The 23,195-nt window shown below is 35.4% G+C and overlaps 1 protein-coding gene across 30 annotated transcripts in view; it reads right to left on the reverse strand.

Moving 5' to 3' along the window:
• PTPRD (protein tyrosine phosphatase receptor type D) overlaps positions 1 to 23,195 on the reverse strand; it is a 1,149,749-nt gene that overhangs the window by 31,687 nt on the left and 1,094,867 nt on the right. For all 30 annotated transcript variants that reach the window (XM_072921655.1, XM_072921648.1, XM_072921647.1 and 27 more), the window contains 3 exon segments: positions 19,111 to 19,286; positions 3,657 to 3,776; positions 2,956 to 3,110 (listed from right to left, as the gene is read on the reverse strand). In XM_072921655.1, coding sequence (XP_072777756.1) covers positions 2,956 to 3,110; positions 3,657 to 3,776; positions 19,111 to 19,286 — 451 coding nt within the window.

Below are 23,195 nucleotides of genomic sequence, written 5' to 3' on the forward strand. Positions count from 1 at the left end.
CAGAAGTAAGGTGTTTTCAGCTCAGACTTCTTCCCATCAAGAACATTGTAATTATTAAATAAATTCTTCACACATTCAAAAACCAGTTCCTAGAACAGGATATTAAAATAGCTTACCAACAAATGAAGCTTTGATACAAACTTGTCGGGGGTCACTCATGAAATGGGTCTCCATCTACTTTGATTTTCTATTGGATATTTAGCTGTACCCCAAAACCATGGAGCAAACTAGAAAAAACATTTAATTCCTCAACATGAAATGGACTGAAAGGCAACTGCTGGTCATTATAAAGGCAGATGGGTAGAAATGCAGTAAGGAAAAGCTTGGCCTAAACCTTTCACTTGCAATATAAACCTAAACATTCAGAATAAAACAGGGGTTACTCTATAAGGATTAAAACACAGACAGGTGTTCCTTGTGTTCTTGTGTTCCTCACCCACACAAGGTGAGAAATAAATTCTCCCTGTACAGTTGGTAGCTTTGTTTTTCAGTTTCTATGGTTTAAAAGCTTGCAGAAAAAGGCTTCTACAGATTCTTCAAGCCTACTCTTTCTTTTCATCAAACACATTTTGAAAGGCAACTCCCATTCTGTTTATACCCCTGTAATGTGGTTATTAGAATTTCTTGAGCTCTGATAGTTTGGTAGGTACTGGAAGAAATAGAAAAGAAGGTATTAGTGATGTCTCAGATGGCTTAAAAACTCAGATTACTCCTTCAATGAGATATTGTTGAAAAGACTGTCTAACATAGGCAAAGGATATAAGATATAGTTTCGTATTATATTGTTAGGCTCTAGTTAGAAAAGTCTTAAGTACTTTTTAAATCAGGATGATGAAAAGGGGGAATTTAATGAAAAGGGATTTAGGTAGTCCTGAACACAAAATGGGAGACAATGACAGACAAGATACAGAACAAGGACAAGAGGAATATTAAAAAGGATGCAGAGGCAGACTAGGGGCCAGGAAAGGAACAAACGAAAAACAAGAAATTTGTCAAGAACAGAAAAATATCTCAGTGAAAACTAGCAACTAGTAGAGGGAAGTAAAAGGAGATGCTTGCCAAAAATTAGAATAACGATTACTATTAGAATTACAATCAAGTCTGTTTTTTAGAGGTCAGGTTGTATGAAGTGACTGAAATCTTAATGTCTCAAGTAACTATACATAAAGCAAAAAGCTCATATATAGCAGGTTATGCTTATTGCAGATAAATTATTGATAAATACATTAATGGGAATCTGGCATAAAATCATACTACCTAAATTGACCACCACTTTCAATGAAATCTGCATGCAAAACTAGTGACAAAGAGAAAATAATTGCCTTGTACTTAATCAGTACCACTGAGTGATAACAAACAATTAATTTTATTTCATCTTTTCCAATGACTAGCCATAAAAACTCGTTTAATTTGCCTATTTTTGCATTGTGGTAATTTAGGCTATTATATTAAGAGATTTTCCAGAGTGGCAAGACTGATTTCTTCTATTCATTTTGGTTTTGATGTAGAGTATAGCATCTTCACTGTTGAGCAGCTCTGGGAGTATTCTATATATGGATCAAGCTAAATGAAGATGTATCTGAGGAAATCTAAAATACTAGACAATTATCAAAATGTTTTAAGACCCTGTGAATGCAGGGTCTTCATTCAAGGAACGCTCAGAAAACTTTATGAATATATTTGTGTTGTTATTTGTAATTATTTGACATTTTTTAATCCTGGTGTTTCAATAAACATAATCTGTGTTCCATGTCTTATGGTATTTTGTAAACAGTCTGTGCCTTTCAACATTTAAGTTCTGCTTATTTTGTTTTCTTGATGAATTTATTTTTCCATTTTGTTTACAGGAGACTCTTTCAATGCTTTTAAAAGTGTTTAAATTATCAGATTCCACATCTGGGTTATCAATATGTTAAGAAGTCAGAACTAGACATGGTGGTATGCTGTAATTACTATTCCTCAGGTTATGGATGAAAAAAAAGCAAGACAATTTTCAAATATGCTAAGTATTTGTAACTTCAGAGATTCATTTGTAATAACTTTCAGCTTTACTAATTGAAGGTATTCCAAAATTAAGTTCACAAGAAAAAGTGATTTTAGGAACTTGCTTTGAAAAGGGCTACATGCAAGCTATACAACATATGAAAATATAGCCGTGGAATGAGGGAACACATCTTGGAGTTTATTTCCATCAGAATTGGTACATATGTTCTGATAATGTCCTTATCAACATGATTTTAAGGCTTTCTCAAAGATCTGTTCAGCAAATTCCAAAGAAGCCATATCTCTTCCTCTTTGTTTTCCTTAGTCCCAACACACAAAAAGCAGCGACTTTTTTTCTTCCAGTTTTATTAATTCATACCTTATAATGCCTGAAGAGGTATGCTACTTTGCAAAAAAGCATGGAGCATGGATTTCCCTGGAACTGGGTCCAGCTTGTTCTCTAGGTGCATCTATTGCATTTTCAGCTCCTCAAAGCACTAAACTGAAGATTCAACCTTGAGTACAGATTCAGGTCTTACCTGAATTTATCTGTCTTAATTCTCCTGTTTATTACTTTCTCACACAATATAAGTAATAATAATTTCAAAAACTGTCTCGTTGTTTAAACCACACTTTTTTCAACACTTAGGCTCTTAAAACCAATACTATCCTTTTCCTTTTTCACGTCACATTCTGAATGCCATTCTGATTTGCATTCTCCCTGCAGACATTCTCTCTGGAGATCTTCTGATGTACTAAAATTAAATTAATTGTGCATAGAACAAACAAAATAATTCTAGCCTACCCAAGTTGTATGGTAGTGACATACTCAAATTCTTGATTTGCAATGTAACCACCTTCTTCTTTGACAGACTCAGAAGTCTATTTGAAAGAAAATCATACTTTCATCTGCAATAAAACAGAAAGCAATAACCTTGATATACCATGCTTTGAAGAAACTTCTGGGCTTACCTGCAATGCACAACCATAGGTCCAGCATCAGGTGGGTTGCAAGTCTTGACTCGTCGCAGGAAAGCTAAGAATGGTGTTGGGTGTTCTGGGACACCATGGTCAGGCCAGGCAGTGAACTGGAATTGCCTTACTTCCCTTTTCTCACTTGAACCATTCTATGAAATTTAAAAGTTTCATGACAAAACTTATACTTGAGATGATATCAGCACTTTTTAGTGAAACAACTGCAGAAGCATATATACCAGTGAAAATTGTTTAAATATTTGGGGCCAGCGAGAAAAAGAACTCTGGCTATGGAGGAAAATCGAAATTACAGCTTCAAACAATGTAAGATCTTTTAACTGTACTGTACACTTGTGCACCACAAGTGCCATAGACTTAGTATTCAGGTTTTTCACCGTGAGACTCTGCATTAACTTACAAAACTTCATGTTATCAGGAACATGTACTCTGCAGAAGTCTCAACATTCAGCGCTGTTAGAAGGAAACAAGGGGAAGGCTAGAAAGGAGGGGAATCGGAGAAATGGAATAAGGAAGCAAGGGGAAAAGCCACATAGGTAAGGCAGGAAGCAAAAGGAAGGAGGACAAGGTGACAAGAGGGAGGCCGGTGATAGAAAGGAAGGAAGGAATGAGAGGTGAGGGAAAAAATTGCCAGCCTTTCAATTTAAAAGTATATAGTAAGTATATATAAGTATATATACCTTGTGAAGTGCAAATGTACGAACACAGTATGTTGCCAATTCAACAGTGTCTAAAAGGGTCACTTGAATTAGTCCGTATGTTTCTGTGCCTCTGCTTGGCCAGTATTGATCACACTTCACCTGCAGTGAAAAACATATTATCATTTAATACATTTAATGCTGAAATTTATTACGTATCTGACTGTATATCACCACAGGCTTCAAAAGTATCTGGAGATAGAGTGGCCAACTTCCCACACAGGAAATTTATTTTATCATCCACAAGAAGTTCTCTTCTGTAGTAGTAGTAGATTATATACTGTCTTATTCCATAGGGGCAAGTTCAGTAAGAAAGATAATTGGAAAATGCTAACAAGCACTGAAGAAAAACCAATTTATAGTAGCTTAAAGTATGGCCTATATCTTCACTTTTCACAGTCCGTAGTTTAATAACAGTACTAATCACTTCAACATAGGTGGAACATTTTTAAAATATTTGCCATATTTACATTTGTCCCCAAACTTTTAAACTAGTGCTTTGATGTTAATATTTATTATGTATAGAAATAGGTCAGTACAAACAAGTATTTTTTAGAAATAATTTCAGTACACTGATAAATGAAAGAGCATCACAACTATTAAGTGGACTGTGAGAAAAAAATTCTGAGATCAGTTCTCATCAGAGAAGAAGCATGTAATGAAATAGGACCCACAGGCATTTAAAAAACATGGTTTGGTGGAGAGTTTATCCATCAAATTCTAAGATACACAGAACATTTAATTAAGAGGCATTTAATTTTAAGATGCCGCAGTCTAGAATATTAAAAAATACAATAATTCTGTGTAAGATGACACATAAGAGAATCATTTTTATCAGCATTGCTGATAAATCAGCATTGCTAAGGCTCAATAATTTTTTTCAGTTAAAAAGGATATTTACAATGATAACTGTTAAGAAAACAGAAATGCTGAATCCCTAAACCCACCAAAAAATGTAGTACAAAGCAGTGTGGCAGTCATGTAATTTAAAATGTTACTTTCAGGGGCTGATGGGTGAAACAGAGTGTTAATCTTTATTCTACTTATAGCCCTGCCTACACTACAGAAAAGAAGTTTAAACTGAGTCCAGTAATAACACATTGTTTTTTTAAATAAATGTCTTCATAAATCACTCTAAGCCAGACTCACAGGAAATTCAATGAGAATACACTAAAGGTAACAAACAACAAAAGCAGACTATTGCACAATATTTCCAGTAAAAATTGTGAATTGTTATGCTAATTCACTACAAAAACTGATTATTTCCCCAAAACGGAAATTTAATATATGCATCTTTGAAACTCGTGTGTTCTCCAGGTTCTTCCTTCTGCACTTATTGAAAAAAGACTTGGTATGCTCTCCAACTCTCCAGACACAAATAGATTTTGCTCACAGATCACTTTCTTTTGAGGCTCAGAGGTCACAGATCATTAATGGCTCACAAATCACAGTCTGAGAACAAGTAATCTAGATAGAGAGGAAAAAATTCTAGCCACTGAAGTAGAGGATAAGAATTCATTAGTGGCAAAATAAAGGGAAACAATTTTTTACTGGCAATGATAATTTAATTTAGTCATATGGAATTGCAACAAAGTAAATAAAAATGTTTACTGATACTGCACTATTAAAAAATGCGATTGATAGTGAAAAAATTCTCTTCTTAAGTAATTAAATAATTACTTCCTGTGTCGTTTACTGAAAGAGTAAGAATTGCAGATAGTTCAGAAATATCCAGTATATATTTGCAAGATTCCTAGTACTTGCCTCCTTGATCATCGTAAATCAAATTGGAAAGCAAGTTTTCAATTGAGACATTTAAATACAATTATAGTAAATCTAGCTTCACTTTACAATTAATATAGAAAGAGTGCAACATGTCTATATTGGTTACCTGTACTTTAAACAATCAAGTTGTAGTTTATTATTTTTTAATTCCCATGGAATAACACATTTTTTTCATTGAAAATTTTGATGCATAATAAGTGTAACTTGTAATCTTAGCAACTGCAGGTTTACTCTGACTAAAACTGGGGTATTTTTGAAGGTTTTTCAAATTAATAAAAATGATTTTTTAAATTAAGAGAGAAAAGTGTACCTGTGCCTTTGCATGCCTAAATGTTATTCTCTTCTTCACCATGCAGATCTCACATATAAATTGTATGCTTATAGAAGCTTCCAGAAACAATTCCTGAAAAATTAAACAGCTTGCAGTTTGCTAACAACAAATTTTGACCACCTTGAAAATGACAGAAAATGTTTGTTTCATTTTTATTTTGTAATCTAATGTTATGAATTTACACGGACTTAGAAGGCTATTTTTCAGTTAGATAAAGAAAAAATAAATGTGCATTCTCCTTTAGGTGGAAATTTTGGTTTTGTTTTTGTTTTTTTTTAATGTACTAGTTTATCTAATATGAACTTCAATTATGGTATAATTGAGTTATACCATATCACTTTCTATAATTGAATTATACCATATCACTTTCTGTGAGAGCTACATGATGCAGAGAACTGCTGCTGAAAGTAGACAGTAAGTGTACAATAAGAAACTTGATTTGTAGTGTAGTATATATATTTTTTGAAAGTGGAAACTGATGAAAATAAGTATCAATTCTTTTAGAAAGAAAACCTGATTTCAGGTTGATGTGGATTTGACCTTCTGGAAGAAAACACAAAGAATAAGTTAATTGAACTACATCTTCTGTCCCTTTTGCCTATTGATTTTTCTCAGATCAAGAGGTTGTCTTCAGAGATGTGTCCTTATGTGCCTCCTACTCTTGTTTGCTTGGTGATCATAAACCTTATATTCCCAATACTCCTAACAATTTAGAGTCCAATTTATCTTTGTGAGAGATCAAACAATGTTTTCTATTGGACTTCACTGGTAGCAGAGGACGAGATAATACAAGTTAATTGGTAAGATACTAATTTCTGAGACAGAGCTCTTTCCAAATGTTTTATTCTATGTTAAGATCCCAGTCTTCAGCTCTTTAAGTCAGAATGTTACATATTCTGTGTTGTTTCAGAAGATAAATCTCAACCCCCTTGAGTCATCCAAAATTTAACACTAAATGTCAAGAAGTCAATTTTGAAATGTTTTGCCAAATGTGTTCTTGCTTTAGCTTTTTTGCCTGTGTTTAATTTCTCTGTAGTAAGAGCCATTTCTCCCTTGTTTCTGTAAATTATTTGGAAAAAAAATTATTGTGGCAAAGTATGGTGGCGATAATACTAGCCCTCCCCAGAGATACAATTATGGTATTTTTATTGTCACGGTTATTTTCTAATATACCTTTGATGAGCCCTCACATCATAGTATTTTTCTATCCATGCAGTTTCCATTTTGTATCCTCATCTTTTTCTTATACATTTAGCTCTGAGTTCCAAGGGTTGATCTTTTCCCTAGTAGACTGTATTCGCCTGCACCCAATGAGAGTTTTTCTGTGCCACTATCAGTACATAAGAACAGCTTTCACTGGTAATTATCTATTGTTCTCTTGCCTGTGACTAAAAATGGCAAGATGAATAAAGCAGACACATAAGTGTGAAATAATTCATTGGTGATTTAAGAGTGGTATTTTTTAAAGAAAAATGTAACTACGAGTACTGAAAAACATACATTTTACCGCTATTTTCACTATCCCAGAATCACAGAAACACAGAATGATTAGGTTGGAAGAGACCTTAAAGATCATAGATTCCAGTCCATGCCCTAACACATCAACTAAACCATGGCACTGAGTGCCACATCCAGTCTGTTTTTAAACACATCCAGGGATGGTGACTCCACCACCTCTCCAGGCAGACCATTCCAGAACTTTATCACCCTTTCTGTAAAAAACTTTTTCCCTATATCCAACCTATATTTCCCTTGGTGCAGCTTAGGACTGTGTCCTCTGGTTCTGTCAATTTCTGCTTGGAGAAAGAGACCAACCCCCACCTGACCACAGCCACCTTTCAGGAAGTTGTAGAGAGTGATAGGGCCACCCCTGAGTCTCCTTTTCTCCAGGCTAAACAACCCCAGCTCCCTCAGCCGTTCCTCACAGGGTTTGTGTTCCAAGCCCTTCACCAATCTCGTTGCCTCCTCTGGATGCGCTCAAGGGTCTCAACGTCCTACCCAAACTGAGGGGACAGAACTGGACACAGCACTCAAGGTGTGGACTCACCAGTGCCAGTTCAGGGGAAGAATGACCTCCCTGCTCCTGCTGGTCACACAATTCCTGACACAGGCCAGGATGCCCTTGGCCTTCTTGGCCACCAGGGCACACTGCTGGCTCATGTGCAGTTGGCTGCTGGCCAGTGCCCCCATGTCCCTTTCTGCCTGGGCACTGTCCAGCCACACCGTCCCCAGCCTGCAGGTGGTTATTGTGGCCAGAATGCAGGACTTGGCACTTGGACTTGTTAAACTTCAATTTATTGGACTCCGCCCATCCATCCAACCATTCCAGGTTTCTCTGCAGAGCCCTCCTACTCTCCAACAGATTGACACACACTCCCAGCTTAGTGTCGTCTGCAAATTTACTAATGATTCAATCCCCTCATCCATGTCATCAATAAAGATATTGAACAGAGCTGGTCCCAGCACAGAGCCCTGAGGGACACCACTGGTGGCCGGCCCCAGCTGGATGCAGCACCGCTCACCAGCACTCTCTGGGCCCGGCCATCCAGCCAGTTCTGAACCCAGCACTGAGTGCTCCTGTCCCAGCCATGGGCTGCAGCTTCTCCAGGAGTGTGCTGTGGGAGACAGTGTCAAAGACCTTGCTGAAGTCCAAATATTCAACATGCACAGCCTTTCCTGCATCCACCAGGCAGGTAATTTGGCCATAGAAGGAGACCAGGTTGGTCAGACATGACCTATCCCTCCTAAACCCCTGCTGGCTGGGTCTGATACCCTGGCCATCCTGTAAGTTCTGTGTGAAGAGACTCAGTATAAACTGTTCCATAATCTTACTGGGTACAAAGGTCAGGCTGACTGGCCTAAAATTACCAGTGTCCTCTTTCCCACTCTTTTTGTGAATGGGTGTCACGCTGGCCAGCTTCCAGTCATCCGGAACCTCACCAGTGAGCTGGGACTGTTGCTAAATGATGGAGAGTGGATTCACAAGCTCATCTACCAGCTCCCTCATCACCCTTGGATGGATCCCATCTGGTCCCATGGATTTATGAATATCCAAGCGCCTCAGCAGTTCCCTGACTGCCTCCTCCTGGAAAACAGGGGGACCATTCTGCTGTCTGACACCATCACTCAACCCATGATCATAAGTTGTACACTGCCAAAACCACTACATATGAAATCAGAATGGCTCTCAAATGACTAAATACATTAAGAAAACTTTTTAAGTACCACAGAAGTAGATGTAGCTAGAATATATAACTAATGGTAGGCACATTCTCTTAACTTGCCTCTCAAACATGCACATATTTTCTTTCTCTATATTTCTTCCACTCAGACCATGCAAATCCTTTCCCTTTATGGAAGTACAAGTATTCGCTGAAAGGAAAGCTGTAAAAAAAATGTAAATGCATCATTTTTCATTAAAAATGAGAAGCATGAGACATTTTCAGACTTGAAGGGTTTCAGCTAAAGAGTTCCTAATATTCGTGGATATTCACACTTCAACAAGTCATAGACACTAGAGAACATGCTCTATGCATCAAGAGATCTGAAGGAAGTATATTTCCATATGAACATATGAATACAAAGATTCCTGACATTCAAGGGTAGAGAAATAATTTTCCAGTATAAAGTTCCATCATTCATGCTGAAAAGCTCCTTCAGGTGATTCTTAACAAATGAACCAGCTGTTATAAGCCATCTAAGATTATAAGGACAAAAAAAAAAAAAAAAGATCAGGAAAGAGACAGAAAATTAGTGTAAGGCAGATACATATAGCACATGATTTGCTGTAAGAACAGTGTATTAATCATGATGAATCTAGAACACAAAATATCAGTAGTACATACTTTCTTGCCCTGGTTCACTTACTAAAAAGAGACTTTTGCAGACTGAATGTTCTATAGTATTTTCAGATGATCTTCCTTCAAAAGCAGAAAAATAATAAATGATGTTGAATGGTAATAATAATTATGCAATAAGCAAAGTAGTGCCAGTTAGTGGTGGTGGAACCTGTCTCAAACAGTATCAGGCTAATTTACTCCCTCAGACATTTCAGCTAATATTTTGTCTCCAAACAGTTGTTACTCTGAAGCCATTTTCTTTTTCCAGCAATGCCTAGCCACGTAAGGATTAAGCTGATTTGTCTCTAAAGCTTAAAGAAACTGACAATAGTATTTGAGATTATAAAGTAAAGATAAAAGAAAAAAAAAACAGAGTACAGACACGTTTTTTAATTTTATTTGGACAAGATTTGCTCTAGTGTCATTCATTGACTTCAGTCTAGGTCTAAATGAAAGATTAAAATATAAATTCATAGTCACATATAAGTTTTAAATTTTGGTCTTAATTACAGTAGCCCCAAAAAATATTCCAATAAGAATCTGGAGGCAACACAAATAAAGTATAGGCTAATCAATTTATAACAAACTTTACTCCTCTACTAAGGCTTCAAATACACCCTCATTACACCCTTACTTTCTGGAATTTCTGGGATATGATTAATAGGTTAACAGTTAACACTGAAAGATAATTAATTAAAGAGACTATCCCCAGAATTTTTTCATTCTGATTCTTATGAAAGAGTGTGGTATAAAAAACAAATAGAAACAGATATTTAAAGGAATATTAGGCACGTTTAAAAGTGTTCTCTATCTCAGTTTTCATCTTCATCTCTACAAGAAAAGAACAGTTCAAAATTGAATTGCTGATATCAATGTGAGATGTCTTTTTTGAGCTTTTTCTAACAGCAGGGAAGGCATGGTTTTAATGAATTCATTTTGAAGGATGAGTCTGTCAAACAGTTAAGTTCAGCAAGATTTTCCAAAAACATCTTGAAAAAGTTTAAATGAATGGACTGACTGGAAAACTGAATGTGCTGACTACTTTTTGTTTCATCCTCTTGTACTCAGGGCTGTTCACTTGGTACAGCCTGAATAATCCTTTCACTGAATAAGATATTACAGGATGAAGAACATATCGAACATTTCAGCCTGCTATTCAAGTGCTGTAATGAAGATCTACTATTTTCCATAAAAGAGAACTACCTTTTCAGGATGATATGAATATTATGTAAAATATCAGTGAAACAAAAGGATCAAAAGAAAGAAACATCAGATCAAAAAATTTCTATTATTATTATGTCTTTGGTTCACTTGAAACAGAACTAATACATGAAAAGGTGCATTGGAAGGTATTTTGTGGACCTAGAGGTCTCAGTCTGGATTTTGATTTTTGAATGCAACTTCAAGTCAAGGTAATCTATAGCTATAGACTTCTATAGCTAGATGACATTCTTTATCTCATAAATGTATTTCATACAGTTCCTGTAATGTGAACCAGAAAATTCCCCTAGCAAAAGTATTGATTAGCAACCTCGGTATCCACCTGTATCCATTAACTTTCTTAGAACACATGAAAAGCTCTGCAAATTATGCAAATGTAAACAATAATATTATTTTTCAGAGACAGCTAGAAGAACTTAAATTTTCCTGATTTGTTGCTTGCCATAGAGGACAACTAGCCTTGAGTTTTTCACCATAATCTGCTAAATAAGGAAAAGTAGGATAACTTTTTGATAAACAATACTAAATCCACTCTCTGACATTTTCAAGCCTCAAACTGCTTGACAGAACACCATGCACTGAAGTAATACACTACAGTGGTAAACCAAACACGAACTTATCATGTGTCCAGAGAGGGCCACAAAGCCGATGAATGGTCTCTAAGTCCTATAGAGACTATTGGATACAATGGTTGCTCAGTCTGGAGAAAAGAAGGTTCAGAGGGTACCTAATTGTGCTCTAGAACTACCTGAAAGGAGGTTGTTGTGAGGAAGGCGTCGATCTCCTTTTCCAGGCAATCAGCAACAGGAGAAGAGGAAAAGGTCTCCATCTGCAGCAGGGAGGTTCAGGTTGTATATCAGGAAAAATTTCTTCACTGAAAAAGGGGTTAAGCATTGGAACAGGCTTCCCAGGGAAGTGGGAGAGTCACCATCCTTGGAAATGTTAAAAAACAAATGGACATTGCACTTTGCAATATAATTTAGTGTACATGGTGGTATTTGGTAAAAGGTTGGATTTCATTAAGATCTTTTCCAAACGTAATGTTCTAAGATTCTACATTCACTCAATTTTGAAAACAAATACGCAGAATTTTTTATATTCTAACCCGAAATGTCAATGGGCATTTTCTACATGTGGCATAGTTCCTCTGTCTGTATTAAAAGAATTTTATGAGGTAGTAGTACATGTCTTACCTCAAGCACAAAGCAAAGGAATTAAGAAAATAAATTCAAATTAGAGAGTTAGAATATGGTTTTGACTAAACAACTTGCTATACACTTGCTTCAGGAAAATGATATCTTTATAGAAAACCATCAGTTTACCCTAACAGCTAAAAGAAAGCACACAGAATGATTACACAAAAAGCTAATGGTTGCCTTGAAAAATACTTTTGGCAATACCAGGTATTGCCAGCTCAAGACCATTTCAGGTAAAACTCTGCTGCAAACAGTTCTTGAAAGCTTGTAGGGGTAGAGACTGCACACAGTATCATAGAAAGCTTGCTCTATTCTTGACATTACATTTTGGAAGTAATTTAAGAGTTCAATATAAATAATCTCTGCTGCATAGCTTATTTCTTCCTCCTTAAAACTCCAAAGGCAAGGAGTTTTTTAACAGCCTTTCATATGCTGAAAGACTACTGTGGTTTCCTTCACTGTCTCATATATAAAACAAATAAAAATATTTTTTACTATTTCTCAAGCATTTGATCATTACTGTACCCTACTAAATTTTCTCTAATTTACCAATATCTTTTCACATGGGACATTAATTCTGTATGTTCTCAATTTCAAGTGTATACAAGCTGAAGTAACCTGACTTTGAGCCTATTTAGTGTGTAAAAGCAAAATTAACCCTACTTACAGTATGGCATTTCCACAGCTATTTTCCTGGATATTAATAGTCTGATTTTTAGTTGAGGTACCTTGGCACAGCTCTTCTACCTGAAATATGCCTAGAAAAAGAAACTCTAAGCTTTATTGCATTAGATTCTTGCATGCATTAAGCATCTTTGATTGACTACATTTCAGTCATAGAAACTGAGAGCTGATCATATTCCTGTCCTTGTGCCTCTGAGAATCCTTCCATAATAAACAATTATGACTGAGTTTTACAATTTTGACTTTACAACTGGTGACTCTACCTCATAAGATGGTGTAGGAATTCTTGGACTGTAGCCATGGCATTCTCTTACAGGGAAAAAAACCCCAGTACAAACCTATTTTTATTTTTGTAAATCTGGTGAACACATGGTGTACTTGATTTTGTGTTCTTTTTTTCCCCCCAGTTCTCTCATTCATTCTTCATGTGACTCACATCATAGCATTCAGCAAGCCCTAAAGAAGTGAAAATTCTGACAGACAGTACATTTTTGGTACAGAAGATATTGGTTTGCCATTAAAAGTAGGGAATGAACAATGATAAAATTGCACATTTAATTCCTCTTTAATAAAATGATACATTTATTATGAAAAAATGCCATCTGCAATGTGTCCTATTTACTGTCTGCTGACTTTATGCTAACTTACCACTTGCCATCTTAAAGACATTATTTTTTTCGTTGCTACAAAACATAGCTAAAATTTCTTTTTATATTTAATATATTATATTATATTATATTATATTATATTATATTATATTATTTATATTATATTATATTATTTATATTATATTATATTATATTATATTATATTATATTATATTATATTATATTATATTATATTATATTATATTATATTATATTATATTATATTATTTATATTTAATATAAATATATTTCACAACTTTAAAAAAGCATATTTTTACATACCTGTGCTGCCCAATATGAAACACTAGTGAAAGTTTTCTGCACAAATCAATTACATTTTGCCTAGATACAATAGAATACAGGTGCACCTGTGACCGTATTGACAATTTTCTTAAATTAATTTTTAAGTGTGCCTCCTGCTGACTTCTCTATTCCTTTAGTGAAAATGTCTATTTGTCACTTATTTTTGATGCAGTATTTTGACTGCATACCTCCAGTATTACCCAAGCATACTTAGGAGGAAAGATCTGAAATTTGCTGCAGAAGCCCTGCACAACAAATGGAAAACTAACTTTATCACAATCGCATAAACGTCTGCTGCATCTATTTCATACAGGAAAGAAAACTGCATTCATAATTTGAATTCATAATTTTCTGTGCTTATTACTTACTGTGGTGCAGGTACTCTTGCTTTGTCTTAATATGAAATCAGATAGATTAGATATGAGTTCCTACTCTGCCATCAACAAATGAGGATTCAAGAAAACTCTTAGCAACATGCACATTTTGAGAAAGAAAAATGTAGTGCTCATCCCAGGCCTGCCTTAATTTTTTCCTTATCTATAGCAAGACTTACAAATCTTAGCCTGCCAACGTCTAAGCTGTTTTTACTAAGGTGTCCCCATGTACAATTGCATTTTCTACTCATTGTGGGTTTTGTACTATTTGAACTTGAATAAACCTTCCCTGATTTAATTTATTATATCTCCTTAAAAAACCCAATCAATCCACTAAACCTAAACAAAACAAACCCCAAAGAATTATTTTACCTACTTGATATTTCTACTGTCATCCATTTTCCATTTTTATTACTCATGGAATAGTCGATAAATCTATAACAATTTTCTTGAAATATTTGGACACAAGTGTTCTGATGCTTGACAATTGGAATAACAGGAGATCCTAGTTAGCATTTCAGCAATACCAGGAAAAGTCCATTTACCTTTTCTTGTAAAAGTACCATCTCTTCTGACTCTCGCAGGCATCAGTGACAAGTTGAGACATGGTAAGTCCAAGGACTTTCAACTAGCTTTTGATGTTCTTATGGAACAAATACAGGACCCATGCAAATAATCCCATGTGCATCAATAATGGGGAATAAAATCTGAGAGAAGATACATCAATCTTCTACTGATCTCCCCCTTCCCAATGAAGACTAAGGATGTTAAACCTTGACAAATCAAGATGATTATTCTATGTGTATGGTTTTTTAGATAATTTTTGCTTATAATATTGATGATTATGATATCCACTTCATGACAGTTAAATAGGTGTTTGGATCAGGCTAACAGAATGCCACAAATGTAGTTCCCTCATGTATTCGCTTAGTCATTAGCAAATTTAAATGAAGCTCATAGTATCACTATGAAAAATAAAGTCTTCCTGATCAGAAATGAAGTTCAGAATCTGGCTCAATATCAACTTGATGTTGACATTATACTGTTATTTGGCTTCTAATATTTGACTACTTGATAGTGTCATTATATTTTTATTTAGCTTTGACCTGACTGGGTTTTTTGTCAAAAGATTTTAAACTAGGCAATGGGGTCACAATACAGAAAATATTGTAATGAAGTTAAGGAGGAAAGTATTTTCTATCAGTTCCAAGATAACACAGCAAATGTATTCAAAAACAGAATTACAAAGCAAAGAAGGAAAGGATTGAGTCCTTTTGAAAGTGGACAATCTACAATAGTATCCTACCCTGAAAAAGGAGGAAGGACTAGATATTTCTTGTCAGAGGACATGTTATGTTTTGCTATAGAGATTTTTCATCTGATCATTCACAAAATTCACTACAGCACATGAGTACTCAGAACATCCAATTAGTTGAGAGGAGCAAAAAAACCCCACCCAAAACTCAAAAACAACAACAACAAAATTTAATCTGTACCACTTGGGGTGGAGGAAGAGACAGAGAAGTTGGAAAGAGAGGTACCACACATTAAAGTTTTACATGCTTCCCATGTTTCCTTAGTATAACACACAACTGCTTTTTTTAATCTCTAATTTACAACCTTCAATATTGTTCTTTTATTTCACTATGATTAAACTTGTACCTGTGACAAAAATGCTACTAACACTGTTCAATGCACTGCCAATGTGCATAATCCTTTTTGATACAAATTATTTTCATGAATGATCAGACTGACTTTCTCTTGTAGTCTGGTTTAGGTCAAGGGAAATTCAGGTGATGACATTTAATATGAAACCAACTAAGTATGAAAGGTTAAAAGTGAAAGACCTTTTTTTCCTGCAGCTTCCTTATAGGCAAACAAATGAATAATGAATTCACTGTAACATCTTCATTTGATCTACTCAGCTGTAAAATATGAATTCTGAAATCTGAAGTCACTCAGACATCTTACACATGCTAATGAACCAAATTTCTTTCTGCAAATTCAATTAAAAGCCTCATCTTTATCTATGCAGTCCAGGTTATAAAGTCTGATACCAGGCTGCAGGACTACATAATGAAAGAAAGCTAGCTAAACAGAAATGACGACATGGAAATGGAAAGCAGAAAGTCAGAGGGAGAAACAATCTTGCCTTGCAGCAGGAATAATGATCAGGCTGCCAAGACACAAAAGCAATCAAAACAGAATCAAAGGAGAAAGAGAAACAAAATTAGCAAAGCTCTTCATCCATAATGATATGTAACAGTGCTTATATTTCATGTTTGAAATTTCACTTGTTTTTCTGCTACAAGAATATGCTATATAAAAATGATAGCAATGAGAAAAAAATAGCAATGTTGGGTTTTTTTTCCTGCACAAGGATTCCCACTGCTGCCCCACCATCAATACCATTAATTACATTACATGCAGTATGAGAAGAGGTAACTGGTATGCCATTTCAAAAAGCTGCTGACTCTGAGACTGGGAGCTGAGTTACATACTGGATAGCTGGTATGTAACGCACTCCAAGGAATGCATCAAATTCAGCCTATGAACATAGAGGGCGTTACATTATGCACAAAAATTACACAAATATAAGCATTGATAGCATGAGCAATTCATTGACTAGAATGTCCAGTTTCTCATTCCACTTACAGAATGTATTGCTTCTGAATGCTAATCACTTATGGAAGTGATTATTATTCTGATCAGTGTTTTTTCAGGGTGCAGCCAACAAAGGCTAGAGTTAGCTTAAAACTCTGCTAGGAAATTATTGGAGAGAATGAGAAGAATTTCATTTAGCTACATCAAAACATCCTTCTAGACAGTGGCTGACTGTGGTCTGCAGTATTAAGATAAACTTTCAAGTGCTTAAGTATGCCTTTTGCAATGGGCTGCTTATTAGGAACTGATTTTTTCTTTGCTCTGGGGTCATTTACCAGTAACTTTAAAGAATTAATTAGTGAGGAAATGGGCAAAATTACATTTCCTCAATTCCAAACAGGCAGTACCTGGACTAGACAAGGTCTGTAGACCCAAGATAAAATTAAAAATTCTGCTAAAATTACCCTCTGCTATGTACTAATTACCAACAGGTATGTAAAAGCAGTGGTGTTAATGTAGGTTGAAGTTACATGTGGGAAGCAACTCTATAATTAGAATGGTATACATTGCTTGAACTGCAAAAAGCCTACTCTACTTATAGAAATAACAGAAAGGGTAAAAGAATAAATATATATGTTTTGGTAAGCCTCCAGAAGGAAATGACTGCTGCCAAGAGGTTCATGTTATGTAATCATTGCAATTATAGGTACCCAAGCATATGAAAAAGACATCAATGCCAACACAGTATAGCATTAGGCTCTGTAGTGGACTCCACCCTGTTCCAAGCTGACACATGCTGAAATATTTTCCTTTTGAAATGGAGCTCATTCATGAACTACTGAAATACCAACTATTATCCAGTTCCCTCTGTAAGATACCTATATTGATTTAAAACCAGTCTGGATGATAAATCTTCTGTCCTGCTCCATAATGTCTTTCTATATTACTGAACTCTTCTTGATCCCCCAAATTTATGGCATTTTTAAACTCATTGCACAGAGCCTTGATACCTTAGCTTTTTCTACCTTCCACCTGCAGTCCTGCAGCCTGCTTCCCACTTGCAGCTTCCTGCCTCTTCACACAAGCTCCTAGGACAGAATACCTCAGATTGCTTCCAGCAGTGTTTTTTCTGTGACACTCCTGTTTATTTTATTCACCTCTTGAATTTGAAAACCCTCTACTGTTGTTGGCAGGGTCCCAAGGGAAGTGATGACTACTGATATTAGAATCACCACTTTTTTCTTCCACTTTCTAATTTTTACATTTGGTTGAAGTTTCTGGCTTATGATATAGGCCACATAAACGTGTTTACAGAAAACTCAGCAATGAACCAGCTATGCAGCACTCTCCCCAGCCAATGTGTGCTCCTAGCAATGGTAACAGCATCATGAGCCCAAATAACCCATGAGAACTTCAAGTACCATTTGACACAAAATACTCTTGCTGTAGAAAATGTTTGATAGAGGAACTACGATTGAGGGCTAAATACTTGTTTGTCTTCCTGACTGGCTGCTGACAATGATTTTTCTTATTTCTCTTTCTCCCCATCTTTGTGTTCTTATCTTCTGTTTTTCTTTTTTCTCGTTTACTCCCTCCTTTCCATTAACATCCACTCTTAAAACTGATGAATGCCACCAAAAACGGACCCACTAGTAAATCTTCATGCAACACACAATGATATGTTACTACACTTTGTATCACTTTCTTTATCTTATAAAAAACCCTAATTACTATTTTTTATTTCCCTTTACATATAGCACATATTTTATTATAACTTTCCTAATAATAGAATATATTATTTGGATAGTATCATGCTATTATCAGAACAATATCCATATGTTTCAGTGCTTTACTTTCCTAATTTTACTTTAGTATGCAAAATTGAATTTGAAATACCACAGATAATTTCTTATTCTGTTATTGTGCGTGCTGTTGCAATTTTCCTAACTACCAGCATGTGCCCAAAAAAAAAAAAAAATGTTTCTCAAGCAAATCCAAATCCTCAAATCCTCACTGATGTTAAATAATGCTGAAGTTATGCCATTTAAAACTGAGAACTGAATGCTGCTGACATACATTAACTTCCTCACAACAGGATGACACAATCATATTCTTATTACTACTGAGGATGTAATTCTTTTGGTCATCTCATTAAGATTTCCAACATTGTTAAAAAATAAAACAACCCCCCAAAATCACTGTGATAAAAAAATTAAATTTTTTCTAGAACATCAAAAAATATTAAATAAATGCCATGACTTGGTAGCTTCATAGTGAAAGCAAGATTTCCTATATATAAGTAATTTTCATGCAGACACTTTTGACTTATGGTAACCTAAAAAAAAACCCCTCAGTTTTTACACAGACAAAGAAGACAGGCAAACATACATGAAGGAAACTGAACACTGACATTAGTGGTAACTCGGGTACAATATTATTAACCTTTCCTTACCCTGGACCTCTCCTCTAGTTTTGTCATCATGACGACTGTTGCACCTTGTTGCTCCCACATCATTCTCCAGAAGTCACCAAAGGTTTCTGGCAGTGCCCCCTGCGTTGCTATATATGCATTCTGCTTCCTGTATCCATCTATGTAATTGGCATTGATATAGTCGCTGCCTGGTATGCCTGCAAAGAGAGGAGAGTGAAAATACAGGGCAGAATTTCTGTGTGTCCTGTTGTACTGGGGCTGAATAATCCCGTGTCACAGCTCATTTGATGAATCTGGACTTGCTGCATGCCAAATAGTAGATGGGTACTTACAAGTGAGTATATGCCATTTGTGGAGTCAAGAGGCATGGTGGTCTCTTTGGGAATAACTATTCTTTTGAAACAAGAGATGTTGCATGATAAGAAGTATAAAAGAAGACTGAAAATCTGTATCAGGTAGAGAGACCTGGGGGTTAACACAGCAGCATCTAAAAGCTGGTCTGATGCTGGCTGCAGGCACCCAAAATATGGCAGTGCTACCTGGGACAGACAGGGAGGATTCTCAATCAGACACCCTGAGTAGGCTCCTCAAGCATTCTTGTTGAAGTCATTGCATTTCCTTTAAATACAGAAGAAAAAAAAAATATCATCAAGACTATTAATATCACTGCTATATTCATGTTTTCCATTAAATGTAAAGATAATTGAGTTTTATTGTAACAAACATATGATGTAAGTCAGCTACAAGAAACAGTGAAATTTTCTATATGGTGTATGCATGAAATAAAAACCTTTGCATGACTGAATAAGAATTAAAAACGCTAAGAGAAGTGGGATCCAAGTCTTGTGTGCACATGGGACCTACACCATTATTTGCTTGAGGCTCAGGTATTTTGGACAAGATTTATACAGGAACTTTGGCTGTGTCTACCAGACACATGTCCATTCTTAGAGCCCCATAGGAACCAGGCCAGCTCCTAACTGCAATTTATATAACTCAGGGTATGCCATAGGGTGACTGGACTTGGAACATGCTGCCTACCCAGGCCAAGGAGATGCACTGGCTGTAGCGTAAGTCACATTACTAGTCTGCACTAATAAGGCAGACATGCTTATGGAAATGGAAAAAAATGGACCAATTCTCAGAAAACTGCTGGATTCAGCAATGCAGTGCTCAGCTTTTAACTCAGACAACATGCATGTTGGAAGACAAAGCACTAAGGGAACCTTTTTTTTTTTTTTGTCACTGCTGTTATTTTAATTGATGACTAGAGAAAGAACTAAGATACTTATGTGAGATCTCAGTGCTGGCTGAATGGCAAAGCAGTGTTAATTAGCTGAATATAGTTATCTGCACCTTAGTAAGTTTTGTTGAAGTAATTGACAGAAGTTATTTCTTTGAGCAGAAATGTATGATCTATATTTATGCAGCCAATCTGTCATGCACAAGTCTACAACCCAAATAAATGGTGGAGGTTCCACGAACTCTTTCATAAGAGAGTCAAGGTGATGATACCAGCTCCAGATTTATTCTACAGCTATGACTGTTTTCCCTCCACAAAGCAACAAAATTGAGTTTATTTGGCTATAAAACAGAATAAATTGTAAATAAATATTCCCTAAGATTTTTGTCAGAAAAAAAAATCTTCAAATAAGTTATAATGCATTATCTCCTGCTGGTGATCCCAAATTGGGAATTACTGGAGCTGCACACTCCTGTCTTTCCTGACTATAAGTGGCACACATCTGAAAATTTCTTCCAAAATATTTTGAATTTGAATGGAATTTAGGGCTACCTCTTTAAAACGGACTGCTCCTTTTTACCTACAATTTTAATAGTTTCAACAGTCATTCAGGGTAAGCCTGAATGTTTCATCCCTCTGCTTACTTAGCATTGAATGAACCCACAGACTAAATGTCACACTAAGTAAGATCCAATATAATCTGGAAATTATTCAGATTATGGGTTACTGCAGCTGTAGTCTAGCAAAAAATTATGCCTTCATGCCCGATAAAGTTCCATAAATGTTCTTGTTTCATATGTTCAAATTATGCTTAAACTAAAATTTTAATTTGTTTTAACTTTCTGTACACAATTAGAAGAAAAACCTCACAAAATAATTCAGAGATAGAAAGATCTTGTAACTTCAGGATTACAAGAGAGGCAGAAAATGGCACTCCTCAGGCAATATGCAAGAATGGAGGCAGGCAGACTGTCTGACTGATTTGACCTGACTGAAAGTCTTTTCCAGGGGAAAAATAAAACAAAATAAAAAACCTGTTAACCTGCATAGTCTATAGATGAAAAACATGATTTCCCTCCATTAAAGGTAGAAAGTGGAGTTCAGAAGCATCACTTTTGTAGACCAGATGCTGTATTACATGACACTTCTCATTGTGGATATTGGAATTAATGACATAGAAAATAAAACTGCTAGGCACAAGGATGTATTTTCTTCCTTTATCAAGATAATAAAACTTTTTTTTTCACAAAACAGATGAGAATAAAGAATGAAGCCAGGAAAAATCGACACCAACTGGGTATTATTAACAAAGGAACTGAGAAAGCTGGTAAGAAATGTTTTCTGCATAAATTAGAATTATATTATGATGCCTGGTATCATACTTTGAAGCACATATTATAAATAGAAGCCTGAGGAAAAAATGAAAAACAACAGTTTGTAAAGTGGTTAAATGATCTTCTGGGAAAGCTGTCCTCTGGAACTGATAATGCACAAACTCAGTGGGAAAATTAAGCATGAGAACTATTGCAAGCTGTTCCCTAAAGAATGATCTTTACAAATCTTAGCAACCAATAGCAGCACCTGATGTAAAAAAATCCAGAATGTCTAAAATTGTAAATTCTCCTTCTAGTTGTTAATTTGTATTAAATTTATTGATAAATTATATTTAAATCTATAATTTCTAAAATAAATAAATTCAAATTCTTTAAATTAGAATTCAAGAAAAGCTTCCAGATTATACCTTCCTTGATCTAAGATTCAAGAAAGAAAGAATTAAGATTAACAATTACTGATAATTGCATCGTTTTCTTTAAATATAGATTCAAGTGGAAATTTCCACTCTGTTTCTCCACTTTATTTCTGTAAAGTGAACACAAAAACTTCTTTATGTCCTTTAGCTAGAAAAATTATTTTACAAGGCAAGTCAGCTTGACTGCACCAAACAAGGATATATGTGGGACACAGACATGATAATCCATTTATCACAGGCCCTAAGCAACTATTCATGAATTAACCAATGACTTTTTGGGAAAAAAAAAAAAAAAAAAAAAAGGACAAACAAAAACATGTTGGTCCAACACTTGCACCGAGATTTACATCAAGAATTTATCTCTAGCAGAATACAGTACTCAATAGTACTGTACAGTACTCAATAATACTTGATCTGCTGAGATCAAGAGAACATTCAGAATGCTCAGTTCCATTGTCTCTCTCTCAAACAGTATCCATTAGGGATGTTTTCTGTTCTCCATCCATTCTTATAGTCCCTTTAAGTACTGTACCCATTTCTCACAGAGTCTCTTTTCATCACTGTTTTCATGCATGACCTCAGTTTCACATCCTGCTCCAAAATCCTTAAAGCCCTCTAGGGACGGTGCCTTATCATAAGAGGAGTAATGAATTTGTTAAAAATAACAAATACAAAACCTGGATAAATTTAAATATCTACAATGACAAAGAATAAAAATTCTTCAAAGACAAGTAAATCTGAATATTAAAATTTTCCTTTTTGAAATGACTTTTCTGGCCATATCCTCATTCTGAGCTGAGAAAACAGAACAATTTTGTGTCAACTCTAATAGTGCAAAACCAATCAAATGACAACTAGTCTGACTGCAGTACAATGAAATCCTGCAAACTTTTGTTAGCTGCCATAGCTTGAAGGCAACATACCCACAAGCACAGCAGCAATTGCCATCATTACTTAAATTTGGGTTTCACAGTTAAGAGAGGTCAGTTGCTCTGTAAAAGCATGGGTCAAGAAAGGGACAAAGCAACCAAATTCTGTAATACTGATATGAACTTCATCTAAGTCTTTTGGCTTCAGTGGGATTTACTGTATCTTTAGGATGGCATACCTGAA

Source organism: Taeniopygia guttata, chromosome Z (genome assembly GCF_048771995.1).
Source record: "Taeniopygia guttata chromosome Z, bTaeGut7.mat, whole genome shotgun sequence".
Taxonomy (NCBI): domain Eukaryota; kingdom Metazoa; phylum Chordata; class Aves; order Passeriformes; family Estrildidae; genus Taeniopygia; species Taeniopygia guttata.